Source organism: Callospermophilus lateralis, chromosome 2 (assembly GCF_048772815.1).
Source record: "Callospermophilus lateralis isolate mCalLat2 chromosome 2, mCalLat2.hap1, whole genome shotgun sequence".
NCBI classification, from domain to species: Eukaryota; Metazoa; Chordata; class Mammalia; order Rodentia; family Sciuridae; genus Callospermophilus; species Callospermophilus lateralis.
In genome coordinates, this window is record NC_135306.1 from 140,798,063 (window position 1) to 140,813,625 (window position 15,563).

Sequence of the window (15,563 nt, forward strand, 5' to 3'; positions counted from 1 at the left end):
GTTTATAAAGCTCTTGTTTCTCAATGAGTGACCATTTTAGTCCACTCAGGCTGCCATAACAAAATTTCTGTTGAACAACAGAAATTTGTTTTTTCACAGTTCTGAAGGCTGGGGATTTGAAGGTTGCAAACTGGTTTCTGGAGAGAGCCCTCTTCCTGGTTTAGAAAGCCATGTTCTAGTTGCATCCTCATGTGACCTTTCCTAGGTACACAGGCTGACAGAGAGTAGTGTCCCTTTTTTCTTCTTCTTAGAAGTACCATCAGAGTAGGGCCCCATCTTTAACTCATTTAACCTTCAACGCCTCACATGAATTTGGGAGGGAAGGACAAAATTTAGTATTGTAGTGACCATGTGAAGAAACAGAAAAGAGGAGAGGGGAGATTTTAGGGGAAGAGAGCTAAAAATACACATACAGGTCTGAGGTTGTGGCTCAGTGGTAGAATGCTTGCCTTGCATGTATGAGGTACTGGGTTCAATTCTCAGCACCACATATAAATAAATAAAGGTCCATTAACAAATAATAAATTTTTTTATAAAAAGTATACATACAATTGTTTTTGATTTTTTGATATTTTCAAAACAGTATTCTAAATTTTCACCAATTTTCTCAGCAATGTATGGTAAACATAGTAGATATTTCCAAAATAATCCATTTCCTATTAGTGAGTGCAACTGCTACTTCCAGGTAGTACAACAAAGGAAACAACATTATCTGTTTACTGATATGTGCATGTCCATGTTTCAACCACTGTAGAAACAGTCTATGATTTTCAAGAATTCGTAATCTAAATTCCATCATATGTGTGAATGGATCCCTTCCTCTCTCCTCTCAGCAGGGTTATAGCTATTTTGTTTGCCAGATGCCCACATTTAGGAGTCCTGGCGATGACTGCCACTGACACAAAGCCACCCTTTCTGAGCTATGGATTATAAGACAAACTAAAGCAAAATTTAAGCAGTCATAAATAGAAAACACTAGATACAGCAGTGATAAAAATTTATTTCATATCAATTGTATGTTATAGACTTAATCTACAGTATAATAATCAAATATTGAAAATTCAAAAATTAAAAATTCATACTGAAATAGATCTCTGCCGCAGTCTGGCTGGGCATAAATCACAAGCCACTGAAGCAGGAACAAACTTTATTTCTGAACTCCACCAGCACACTCCACACACGCTCCCAGGGAAAAAAATGCCGAACGCCACGCCACGCGGCTCCTCCCAGACACACTCCAACATACAGGAAATCCCTCTTCCGGAAATCCCTCCTACCGCACTTCCCCAACCAATGGGAACTCTGGCCAAGGTGGACAGCAGGGGTCTAATATCCAATTGAATGCAGATCTTAACATAATCATTATCATCTCAATGGCTTGCTGGCGTCACCTTTCAACCAAAAATGCCATGGGTCAATCCTACTTGCCTATGGCCCTCAGCATCTCCCCGCTTCTGTTTAATTAAACAACAAGCAATGTGGCTTAGGGACCATGCCTGTTAGGTTGTCCAATACAACAGATCTCAAGATGAACATATCTAGTCATAGGTCTGTGTTTGCAAAACAGGGCCTCTAATCTATGTCTGCGAGGAGTAGGGATCTCCAACCGCTTCTTAAGAAGTGTATGGGGAGTCTATACAGTCTCAAAAGAAAAGTGATTTCTATGACATATACAACTTTTAGAGGTAAAAACCCAAAGTTCTAGATTCATTGTGCCCATTTCCCTGGGCTCTGGAGATCTTGTACATAATCCCAGTAGGTGAATTTCATAGTTGTGAATGATCTTTGTATTGAATTATCTGGATAAGTCTTTGATAGTATCTCGAGAGCCAACATTTATTTGGTAGTTACTGTATTTCACATACTTTTAAAGTGTTTGGGGGTCATGTAACGTATCTTTCACACAAAAGCACATTTTATATAAACCAAAGGAAACAGGGGTACAGAGAACCTTACTGACTTGCCCATGGTCACATAGGTAATGATAGAAAGAACTGGACATCCAGCTGAGGCCATCTGGCTTGTGTCCGCATTCATCTCCACCACGCAATGCTGCTTTCTGTACAAGGGGTTTGCATTTGTTTCCTTGGTTTATCAGTCAGTTCTTTCATTTTTTCCTTTATTTATCATTCAGTTATTCATTAATGCCTCTAACAAGTACAGCCTACCCACCTAACATGTCTAGGCAATGGCCACTATTCAGAAAAAAACTATTGTAAGAAAGTATCTAGTTAAACTGAATGGGCATAAAATGCCCAATATTAACTTCACTCAAAATTGCAAATCAGAGTTTGGGGCTTCTTTTTACCACTTGAAGTCACTACCATTTTCATTCTTGAGAAATTCTAAAACTTTTTGTTGTTATCGTTAGCTTTCAATTCTGAACTAGACAAATTGTTGTTGCGGTATAAGGCCTGAACAACTTCTTTCTAGAATACAAACTTTATTACTTAAACTATTGACTTGGGAATAAAATGACCTTTGATGACCATCTTCTTCATAGGGCTAAATTGAAAAATGAAGAGGGTAGATTCGTTTTCATGTAATGACTGTTGCAGTGACTTGTTTCACCTTTGACTCATTGTTCTATCACAGTTTAGTTTTAGAAAAACTTCTGATATTTCTTCAAATGCTGCTTTGTAAAATCGTGTGAGATATTGTTTACTTATTTCTTGAAGTTGTGCTTGAATCTAGCTTTATTTTCAAATTCTTTTCTTAAAATCTCCAAATAAATTTGTCAAAGAATTTTTCAGGAACCATGTTATTTTCCCATTACAATTTTCATGATATTCATTGTAGATAAAACAATTTCAAAAATAGCTGTGACATAATTCATAAGTGTTTTGAATTTAAGGCATAGCTTTAAAAAAAACGAATCTCTAACAATAATAGGTCTCTCCTCTCTTATGTAAGGAAAACATAATTAGTACTTCCAAGGCAAGTGGTAAGCTGAATCTGAAAATGAAAGAAAATGATTCATTTTATAATATTCTGAAAGACAAATGACCATGAGAAAAAGAGAATAGAGAAAAAAATCACTGAAGCCACTCAAAAGATCAATTTTCTTTTTTCAACCCTAAATACTTATTAATATTCTCCTTTGGTCATTCTTTTTCATCTCTTCTTTCCTTTACTAACCTACATTCATAACCTCTTTTTACTTCCTCCTCATCTACACTCTTCCCTCAAAGGAAGTACAAACCATTTAGACGCTATGATTTACCAGCTGTACCACACTCTGCATATTTTTCTCTAAATATGCTGTTCTTTCTAAAGCAATTTACACCACTTCCTTCTCTCACTTCTTAGGAAAATTTCCTCTGTATGTTATTCACTTGAGTTCTATAAGTACACTGGTTTAAAATGAAACTATTAATTTCCTTAGACTTTTGTGACTGCGTACCCATAATTCAGGAAGTCTTGCAGCATCTTCCCCACAGTGAAAGAAGTCTTTTTTTTTTTAGAGTCTTAGTAATAACCCCTTCAATTTCTCAAATAGCATAGCTATCATATTGTGTATCAAGTGAATCAGATCATATATATTGGACACTTTTTTAAAAAGACTTCTTATATCTCAAGATTGAAATGTACCTACCCATCTTAAATGTCATCTTATTTCAACCTTCATTTGGTACATGAGAATCCTGCAGAAAAGCTACTTTGCAAAGTGGTCCCTTGCCCCTGCTATAAACCTTCTGAGGATGAAGAAATTAATACTCTTCAGTCATCCATTAGGTACTAACTTACAGCCCTGGGAATTTTTTTCTCCTTAAAATTGTGTTGGAATATATATTCCCTATAATTTTCTCCTTTTATTCATAGTTCTGTCCCTTGGAAACAGAAAAATAAGGACTGTCTTTTTACACATTTGTAAGAGTTTTGTATTGCTACTTCTTCACTTCTCAATCTTTTAAGATATTTTACACATCTTCCTTTATTTTTTACGACATATTTTATCACACCTTCATTTACCTTCTATAATTAGTTTACACTTTAAACTTTTTTCTATTCCTTACCATCTTATTCTCTACTTTTAAAAATCTAAACAATTTTGTAACATCCGACCTTTGCATTCATTCTACAATAAGGAAAAATTATGCTGCTACCTTTGCAATAAGTTGCTTACTATTTCAAAAGAAATGATTATAATGTCAGAACACTCTGTTTCATTGGTTACCCAAATATGTGGTATATATTTATTTATTAACAAAATAATATTTTTTTCATAAACTTCCTTTGCTATTTGGCTCTAGAATTTTGTTTTGTTTTGTGAGGTGACAGTGATGACTGATTTTTGGGTATTGTACCAGAAGCTTAGTGTTACAACCACAGCTTAATGTTGTAGTCTCAGACTAAAAAAAAAAAAAAAATTATCTCTTGGCCTTGAATTTCATAGGACAGATGGTCAAAATTTAGCATCATTGAAGATGTTCTAACTCTTTCATGTATTTTCACACACTGGTTTTTGTAAGGTGATACAGACAGCCAAATATATTACAGAAATGTGATCTTCTGTACCTCTTTTAGCATAAGACCAGAAACTTTGAATCTAGGATCATTTGTCTTTTCTACAAGGATAGCATTAGTTGTTGGTTGTCAAATTGTCATATTGTAATTTAAGGTTTAAAATCTTGCATTCCTTTTTTCTATAACCTCTGCTTGACATTTGAGGAAAATTAATTGTCAGTGAAAGAACTTTATACCTTTTATAGAAAATTATTCCATGTTTTGCTCAAAGGGAAGTAGAAGAGGAGGAAAAATAACAGACATCTAACTCAAGCATAAAGACACTAGATTCAGACATGGGGGGAGCTGGATTTTAATCCCAGGCAGCTAACTACCTCATCTACATTAGGCAAGTCATGTGTGTCTTTGGTTCTGTTTTGACTACTATACAATAGTTGTATTGCCTTAGATCAGTATTTCCCCAAATGTGTTTTATTTTTTTTTTTACTCTGTTTTTTTTGCATATATATATGCAAATATATATATATATATTATTAGTTTTTCAAAACATTACAAAGCTCTTGACATATCATATTTCATATATTTGATTCAAGCAGATTATGAACTCCCATTTTTACCCCGTATACAAATGGAACCACCATTTGACCAAGTTATCACACTCCTCCATATATATCCGAAGGATTTAAAATCGGTATACAAGAGTGTCACATTCACATCAATGTTTATAGCAGCTCAATTCACAAAAAATAAGCTATGGAGCCAACCCAGGTGCCCTGCAACAGATGAGTGGATAAGAAAATGTGGTATATATACACAATGGAATATTACTCTGCCATAAAGCAGACTTTATGGCATTTGCTGGATAATGGGTGGAACTGGAGATTATCATGCTAAGTGAAATAAGCCAGTGGCAAAAAGTCAAGGGTTGAATGCTTTCTCTGATATGTGAAAGCTAATCCAAAATAATATGAGGAGACTAAAAAAAATAGAAGAAAGATCAGTGGAGTAGACAAAGGGGAGTGAAAGGAAGGGAGGAAGGATGGGATAGGGAAAGACAGTGGAATGAATTTGACCTGACACTTCTATGTACATATATGAATATAACATAGTGAGTCTCACTATCATGTACATCCACAAGACACTAATTAAAAAAAACTGTAAGTAGCAGGAAGATAAATGGAGTAGAAGGATGGGAACAGGGACATGGAAGGAAGGGAGAGTAAGGTAAAGTACTAGGGACATGAATTATATTCCATGCTTCTAAAATTATGTCAAAACATTCTATTGTCATGTATAACTAAAAAGAAACAATTAACTTAAAAGGTTGTATGGCCAAATAAGTTTGAGAAATTCTGCAATCTGTGTCTTGCCCTTCATGTAGAACTCCAATGAACTTTAGCATATTAAAAGGCTTGTGAAATCCTATAGTCAAGAAATGTTTAATTTGTACTAACACTAAAATTGTCAAACTCATTTAATCATGGAATCCTTTCCATAAAGTGATATCATATAAGACCTATAGTTAGTGTTCTGTGGACCATACTCAGATGTGCTATGTATGAGTATCTCTTTTCTTTATTCCAAAGTTAATAACCAGTGATAAGGACATCAATTGGGCTTAGGGAATATGATAATATGCAATTTCCCAGATTAATATTAGTTGTGAGGACTTAAATTAGTATTAATCTGGGTCAGTTTTTAAAATTGCCTGGTTTTATTCAAATACCAATAAAAATCATATAGAAGACAATGTAAAAGTATAGACATTATCTGAATGAAAAACAGGACATTAAGGGACATTCATTGTTTATTCCAAACTTAGAGCAGAACCAAGAGCTGTTACCTTACCACCAGCACTTTTTTCACCTTAAGCAGGTGTGCCCACAGCACATCATTCATCTGTGAGAGGTATAAAGAGCATTTATTTATAGTATTCTTATTTTCTAGAAGAGAAAATTAGAATTCAGAGATGGCAAAGTGGATCTCCAAAGTGGATCTTTACTATATAACTAGTAAATTCTGAAATTAGATTCAGACATACATACATCCTGAAGTCAAATTCATTTCACCACTTACTGTGTCCCTCTGGTTCTCAATCCCAGTTTTACCTTGGAATTTTACAGTTAGTCTTTGAAAATTGTGAATACTGTACCTCAGTCAACCCTGAACAATCAAATCAGAACTTCAGAGGTAGGGGGATGTTTCACATTTTTTTTTAAGTTTTTTGAGTAATTCTGATATGTGGCCAAGTTAATAGTCTTAATTTGACCTAACCCCATCCCAGCCCATTCTGCTTCTGCCACTGCTTCTCCTGAGGATGACTTCAGTGGTGATGCTCATTTTATCAAGATAGAAGAGTGTATTTACCAATTTCCTGTAAAAGCATGGTAGGCATTCAGAATTATTTACCCTTTAAACTCTGTCTCCTGCAATCCAAGTCACTTTTTAAACACTAGGAAAAAAAAATTTAAAAACCTGGATAATTATTTTATGGGTTCCCTTCTAGGTTATTACAAATGTAACAAATTACAATTCAATGCAATTGCATTGACATATTTTTTTAGGGTTAAAACCTTCTATTGGTTCCTTTTTTATTTATTTCCTTATACTCAGTAATAACAATCTGTTTATAGAACTTGATCTAAGCGTATCCTAGGCCATTTTAAAATTCTTTCAATAGCACATTCCATCAATAAAACAAAAAAATGCCTCTAGTGTGCACATATTTCTCTATTTTAAATAGCATATATACATATATGTATGCATGTATATATAGTGTGTGTTAAATTTTTGGGGCATGCTTTAAAATGTGAATAATATATTAACTTTAGTCATATAGAGATATATAGATGAATGTGATAACTATTAATAAAAATTCAAATATTTTCTTCCTGTACTCAATAGATTGCCCTGAGGCTCATACCATACTTTCCATTTTAGTAACCACTGCTGTGGAGGAAGCATCAGTCAATCAAAATATTATTTTCATTTACTTTCTCTTTATATAGAATAAAAAGTTAAGAAATGTATTAATGATTAATGGAGGAAGCTTACTGAAGCCTTGAGTTTTATCATATATGACCTGGTGCTCACTTTTTGTACCAGGTCTTTATCCTCATATCCTGTGCATGACACAGAATGAGTATCTGATAAATGTGTGCTGTTGTTAGAATGACCTTCATTCCTATTCCTTACCTCTTACTCAATGCAAATGTAAAATAGAAACTCAACACAGATGCCTCATTCTTCCTATAAAATAGGAGAATTTATTGCTTTTCCTACAACATTATTATTATTTTTAAACTTATTTATCTTATTTCACCATTTATTAAGTGCCAGATATTTACAATGCATCATCTGGAGGGATTCAAAAATGAATAACCTTTAAACACTGCCCTAGAAAGGCTGATCTTAGAGGTAGAGACAGGCAGTGCAGAAGTAAATGTCTTGCAAGGTACAGAGTGAACACTTCCACAGAAACAGCCTGAAATAGGAAAAACTATTCTAGCAGCAGGTCAGCAGCAGCTTAATATATGATTATGGTTGTTTGATTTCTATCTGTATACAGCTTTACATTAGAGCCTCTTCAAGTTCATGGTATCATTCCATTTTCATAGGCACAAATAAATCAATAAACAAATCATTATTTTTTCTATTTTATACATAGAAATGTGAATTCCTAGTAAACATATTAACTGATATAAAATCATGAAACTGATAAATGAAGCCAGATCTGAGTCTACATTCAAAATTACTTCACTATATCAAGTTGCATTTGTTTCTGAACATTAAGGTTTAGTGTATGACTATAATTTTGAATAAATTTCAATCTATTCACTATACACAAGAAGGTAATGTCATTCTTTCCTATCTTGATTTTGTGAGATCCTCCTATGTGTATCTCATAATTAGGCCACATACTTATTTTCTATTCTTTCTTTTTGTTTTTGTTCTTGTTCTTGCTCAAATAGTTAATTTTGTTCTAACTGTAAGTAAACATTCTCATTGCTAAAAAGTTCAAACACAAAGAATATTGCTTATCCAATATTACCTATTATCAATATATTTCTTATTGATAGTTATCATTTGTAAAATATATTTTACAGTTCATTTCAATTTACTGCAGAGATTTTTATTCTTGGTTTATAAATATTTTTTCTTATCATTGGTATTAATGTAATGGATTATTCCCCTTTTTAATATATTTTATGATCTAATCTCAACCATTTTAAATAACAGAAATAACAAAAACAATAGACAAGAACAACTGTGTTCCTCACACCTTCTCCCCCTTTGCATGGATCCATTTTAATATTGGAGTTTGTGATTTTCTTTCCAGTGTCTCTTTTTGCAGTATTCGTTAGGCAACCTTATGTCCCTAATCACCTCCCATTTTATTCTACCATATTGTTATTCTTGAGAAGATAGAAAGATCTAGTATCTTTCTATACATTGTCCATTCTTCTTCACCACCCTCTGCTGTCCCCACACCTCTCACCTTTACATTATCACATATATGTTTGCTTACACTCTTGAATTTCCACAAAATTGGCCATGTCCCCTTCTTGCAAATCTCCTGGCACCTCTTTCTTCAGCTGGTTTGACCTCCTTGCATGGTGCTCAAATTCCATGCTCCCTCTTCTGTTTGAGAGAATGAGTCATCTCACCTCCAGCCTCTCTTTCTTGGCCTCAGTCCTCTTTCCTATTGCAGGCTGCACATGTGTCTTCCCCTATGAAGTGCACCCCACAGACAGCACTTCACTCAAATACACAACATTTTTTTCCCCTGAAACCAGGCAAGTTGTTCAGTGTTCACCATAATAGGCAGATACTTGATGCAAATTTTTTAAAACATAAAAAGACAATGAAAAACAATGACAAGAGCAACTAGCCAATCAGTGTAATGTCCCTTTCTCTGCACACAATCATCTCCAGCTGTAGGCCTTTTATCTTGAGAGTTCATAGGATATTGCATACACATAATTAACCCAAACAAACCCACTTTTGTGAAAAACATTTTGAAGACTTCAGCACAAAAGAACACTTTTTGGTCCAGATCCCATACTATTCTGAATTTTTTAAAAGACCACACAGAAGCCTCATCAGCAGTACCCTAATTAAACTCATCAGTTCACAGATGTTTACAGGAAAATGATCAGGGAAAATTTTCACGAAGAAATCCTGTTTCCTGGGGCGGGGGAGGAGGGAACGTTGAATGATGACAATAGTAATAGTGATGAGAACTGACATTAATTAATAAGTAATTCAATGTGCTCGTCCCTTTACATAGGCTAACACAAGTTTGAGGATGTAAACATTATCATTCCTGTTTTACAGATGTCAAAACTGAGGTTTAGAAGGTTAAATAATTTTCCTAAGGTCACAGAGCCAAAAAGCACCAAGGCTAGGGCTGAAATCTAAGTCTGCATGACACAAAATCTTATGCTCTTGATCTCTGTCTTCTGTACCAGAACGATTATTATCACCTGTTCCATGACTGAAACAAATGTGAATTCTTCAATCGCCGTGTAAAAACCACTTAACTACCACTTTCTTCAACTACCATTACTATTGCCACAAGTATCCTCTTTTTTTCCCACTCCATACCTTCAACCATTTTCTTAATTTCTGCATTCTGTCTAAAGATTTTCCTACTGGTGTGAAAAATCTCTGGAAATGCAGTTTGAATATGACATTTTCTGCATGGTTTCACTGCCCACCTTCAAAATGGGAAAAGGAAGAATTTAATAAGCAGCGACCATATCCTTCTTTCACTGATAATCTAATGAGCTCTGTACTTTCTGCCCTCTGGGAAGACCAACAATGAGCCCTTGTCAGAAACAGAGCTTTGGTGCCATTGAATATCTAATCCAGTGAGTTTCTAGCCTTTGGGGTCTTTTTTCCATTGATTTGTCATCCCTTTTGTGTTATGCCAACAAATTTTGTTCCTCTTCTACTTTTTCAGTAGAGGTATTTCTGGGACCATGGTCACAACATTCCAAGCTGCCTTAGACCATCATTTCTTTGAGAGAAAACTCATTTCCAAACACACTTTAAGTCGTATGTGATCATCTCCTGCATATATTCATTATTTAGGTATAAGAGGTTCTGTCTTAAAATAAGTGGTTAAGTGAATATATAAGAAATTTTGAAGGGACGGTGAGAAATACTAAGCTACTTTGTATTTGTTTTCTTACTGTGTCAGTGTATTAGGTTGATAGAGTGTACTGTCACATTGGATTAAACAAGGACTATAATAATTACTTGGGCTTTTAAAATACTTCGGAATTTAAGTTACATTTACATGTAGAGGAAGAGATGGTATAAGCCCTAGATTTTGATAATAGTACTTGAGGTCCATCTAATTTTCATCTTTCAGGAAGATTGTAAACTAACTGATGGCTTTGCCATTTGGAGGCTGTGTGGCCTCTTTGTTCGAAGCTAACTTCTTTAAGCATTAGGTTTTCTCATCAGTAAAGTGGGCCTATTTATTGTGTCTACCTCATGTAGCTATAGGGAAGATCAGTTGTATGATTTATATTCCAATATATGACATAGTGCTCCCCAAATATGTGACATGAAAATGTTAATAAATCTTAGCTCTGTTGTTTTTGTTACTTCACTAGTACTGAGGACTATTATCATCAACTGTGTTTCTCACAACTTTAGTCCCTCTACATTCTCCCCCTGTGCATGGATCTAATTATCTATGCAATCATTCCACAAATGACTGTGTCCTATTGAATATGGATTTCATGAGAGCAGGGCCCTTGTTTATCCGGAAGAAGAAGTATAGCTGAATGGTTAAGAGTATGGTCTCCTAAGTCAAACTTCTGGCTTTGAATTCTGCCTCCACCACTTATTAGATTACTGACTTTTGGCAAGTTTCTCAACCTCTTGATGCTTCTCTCATCTGTAAAATGTAATTATATCATCTATTTCATAGGCTATTTGTTTGTGTTAATATATGTAAAATTGGTAATAGTACCTGGCATTTAATACAGACTGTATAAGTGATTGCTATATTAAGATTATCACTCTTAGGGTTTACCACTATATCTCTAATACCTAGAGCAGTGCCTTGCATATTCTATGTATGCAGTGAACATTTGATCAATGAAAAAACACATGCCAAATACTAGACACACAAAAATATTTGAGCCATATCACTTGCCTAGGAGAGAAATGTAAGAACTCACAGAAATGCTTCCTGCTTCACAGAGAGTTTATGGTCAGCATTCATAACATCAGTTGGGTTCAACTCCCTCCAGTTCCAGGGTTCCTATCTTGGGTTACACTGTCAAAGTTTAACTGACACATGGAATTTATGTAGCAACGTGAGGGAAAATAAATAAATAAAATAAAATAGTGCTACCAGGTATTGTATAGTTAAGGTGAAAATTAGTACAGAGAATATGCACAGTAGTATCCCCTTCAAATGTAGTTCTGCTTTCTATGAATTCAATTTCCCTAAGTCAACCATGGCCCAAAAGTATTAAATGGAAAAGTCTGGAAATGAGCAATTCATAAGTTTTAAAGTGCATGCCAATCTGAAGAGTGCAATGAAATCTCAAACTATCCTGGCTGCATCCTAGTTGGGATGTGAATCATACATTTATACAGCATTTTCACGCACTATATGCTACCTGCTTGTTAGGCACATAGTTTATATATTAGTTATGAGATTAGCAATCTTAGTATCAGAATGGTTGTGTTCAAAGTACACTTCTTTTACCTAAGAATGATCCTCAATGTCCAAAAGTAGTGATACTGGAAATGTTAATACAGTATAATGAAATGATGTTCTATTTTATTACTATTGATCCATTGGTGCTAATCTCTTATTATACCTAATTTATAAGTTAAACTGTTTCAAAATTATGTATGTATACAAGAAAATACAGTATATATAGCATTAAATACTATCAGCAGGTTTAGGCATCCACTGAGTTCTTAGAATATATTCCCTTGGATAAGAGGTGACAGAATAGTATATAGGGATCCAATCCAATGTTCTGGACACATTTATTTTAATTTTATGTCATTCCAGCAAAAAGTAACTAAATTATGGCTCCATATAAAAATAGAAGCAAAATAAGAATAACATATATATTTAGGATACTTTTTGAATATATATTCTGATTTTCTCAAAGACAAGATTTTTCTGGGGAAATTACATTAATACCAGAAAAATACTTCAGATATCTGCTGTAATGTCACTCTCATGAAGTAAGAGGTACCTGGATTCCAGGCTTCTCTGTACAATAAAGAAAAGGTCATTAATGTTAAAACTAATAGCAATAGAATACATTGAACTTTCTCACCTGTGAAGCCTTGTGTTCTAGCATTAGCACTTTTTCCTTGAAAAATAGACTCATCTTAAATGACAGTTAGATGGGAAATATTTTTAAAGTGAGTCAATACAATGCTGGGGAAACTGTATGGAAATGGGGCCTCATATCATACTGGTATGATGAGGATTAAACACATCCATCTTTCAAAGAGTACTTTGGAAGAGTTGTCAAAAACCCTTAATAATATTCATACAATTTGAACCAGCAATTCCAAGTATGTGATTTATTCCAAATAAATCATTAAAGTTGTGTATAAATATAGAAAAATGGGTTATTACAACATTATTTATAGTGGCAAAAAATTAGAAGCAAACTAAACATGCACTTGTGAGAGTAGTTAAATCATTATTATTGCCATACAATGCCATGCTCTCTGAAACACCACTCATGCTATTGAGTATCAATGTTATGGACAAACAGTCACTCTAGATTTAAAAAAAAAAAAAAAAAAACAGGTTCCAAAAGAATGACTGTAATATGGTCATGGTTACTTAAAGAAATATATCCAATTAGGAAGATTATGATTTTTATTTTCTTTTGTCTTTTTTATTCATTTTTTCAGTTAATAGTTTACTTTTTAATCACAAAAGCTATAACATAATAAGAAATACATTTGACCCCTTATTTCTTCTTTCCATGAATACTGTCCTAATTTCTATTATATCATATCCTCGTAGAGAAAGGCAGAGGCAATCTTGTTTCATAGCATGAATGACTATACCTTATTTGCTTTTCTAAAGCTAAACCCACCTGTTCTGTCAAAGTATGACATAGATACTTAACTAATCATTGCATTTTAATCTTTAAATAAGATTATAATTCTAAGCCAAGTGTGGTGGTGCATGCCTGTAATCCCAGTGATTCAGGAGGCTGAGACAGAAGAATTGCAAGTTTGGGGCCAGCCTCAGCAACTTAGCGAGGCCCTGCAAAGTTTAGCAAGACCCTGTCTCAAGACAAAAAAACTAAAAAGGACTGGGGATGTAGCTTATTGGAAAAGTGCCCTTGGGTTCAATTCCCAATACCTAATAATAATATCATGATACCAGATATCTTCTCTACAGCTGCATAGGTTTAATTCTAATATTGATTTTTCCCCTTTCAGGTAAACAACTACAGTTTAGAAGAAGTGACACATGAAGAAGCAGTAGCAATATTGAAGAACACATCTGATGTAGTTTATCTAAAAGTTGGCAAACCTACCACCATTTATATGACTGATCCTTATGGTCCACCTGATATTACTCACTGTAAGTACTACACTCAGTATGCTTTTCAAATAGCATGCCAAGTATACAAAACTAAAATTCTGCAAAACCATATTAAAAGTGTTCTGTTTTCACCTTCACTATTCTCTAGTTTCTGGAACTACTTCAGAGAGAGTATTTTACATTTCATTCTCACATTGCTTTACAAGACCTCAGCTAGTGTTTAGAAGATGGAACGCCTTGATGAGTTGCCAGGTCCACCAGTGAGTGTGGTTACATAGTGTAGGGGCAACACATTCCACAAGACTATTTCTCAAGCCCCTCAAGCATAATCATTCTATGCCATAATATTATCTATATTCTCTCATCCTAATTCATATCTGTATAGCAGCAGCATGGAAAAGAGGGCTAGCCAAAAAAAAAAAAAAATCTATGCTTCTTCCCAAGGAAGGGGATCTTGTGCTTAGATGGTGAAATCATGATCCTCTGGTGTCATCTTAACTTTGCCTTTGCCTACATTTGTTACATTTCAGGGAATCAAGAGTAAATAGTGACTATGTCAGTAGAAGTGGGCTGGAGGAAGGGTTCTAAGGCAGCAACTGACTTCAGATACCGTGCTGGGGTACTCAAAAAATCCTCTGCTACTTAAGGCCCATGTTTTCTCTCATTAATAGGTCAACAGGAAATCATCTAAGGTTCTGTCTTTGGGGACTAAATTTAGGGTCCATTCACTTTTTAGATGTAGATTTGATAGTTTTGTTTTCATAAGTAAGCTTGCTTATGCCAAAATTTTGAGAGTTCATTTGTGAGTCTAGAAACTTGAAATGTCTTCAGGACCTGCCATTAATTAGGATTATAGGCTTAAGGAAGTTGTTCAACTTAAGAGAAATTTAAGGGTTGAATAATTTTGTTACCTGCTCATTACATTAGCTATTACTTTTCTTAATTAAGATTCTAAAATGACTTGCCCCCAAATATATCTTTAAAAAAAAAAGCAGGCAATAAACTGAGATTGGCCTTACCTTAAACTAAGAAACAGTCTTAACATTCAGAATTTTTTAAACTATACAAATGAGGATAAATCAATCTATGAGCTACTTTATGGAGGGCTTAAAATAAGGCCAATGTCAAAGAGACAGAAAGCAGGTTTTGTTTGTGAAAAACAAAGCTAACAAATTCAAAAAATACATATTGAGATACTTGATATGTGCAAAATACCTCAAAAGGAAATATGTGGGATGCAGAAGAAATATAATCATGGCCTTCAAGGAGCTTGGTTAGAAGGTAAGCTAATTCAGATACATAAATAGCAGCAATATTTGGCAGAAGTGGAGGGAATATATATTCCAGAGGGGAAGCAAAAATAAATGTCCTTTGGGGACTCAAAGGAGGAAAATATATCATCCATCTTTTGGAAGATTAGGAAAATCTTTATCCAGAGGGTAGCATTTGACTTGTAACATGAAAAATGGTGAGATTTCTACATCTGATGTGGAGTAAGAGGCACAAACTGTAGATAGTTGGTACAGTGGAACAA

At 34.3% G+C, this 15,563-nt stretch overlaps 1 protein-coding gene across 11 annotated transcripts in view; it reads left to right on the top strand.

The window, feature by feature from the left end:
• Dlg2 (discs large MAGUK scaffold protein 2) overlaps nt 1-15,563 on the top strand; it is a 1,165,863-nt gene that overhangs the window by 664,277 nt on the left and 486,023 nt on the right. For all 11 annotated transcript variants that reach the window (XM_076843911.2, XM_076843917.2, XM_076843908.2 and 8 more), the window contains one exon: nt 13,924-14,068. In XM_076843911.2, coding sequence (XP_076700026.1) covers nt 13,924-14,068 — 145 coding nt within the window. The remainder of the gene's footprint in view (nt 1-13,923; nt 14,069-15,563) is intronic.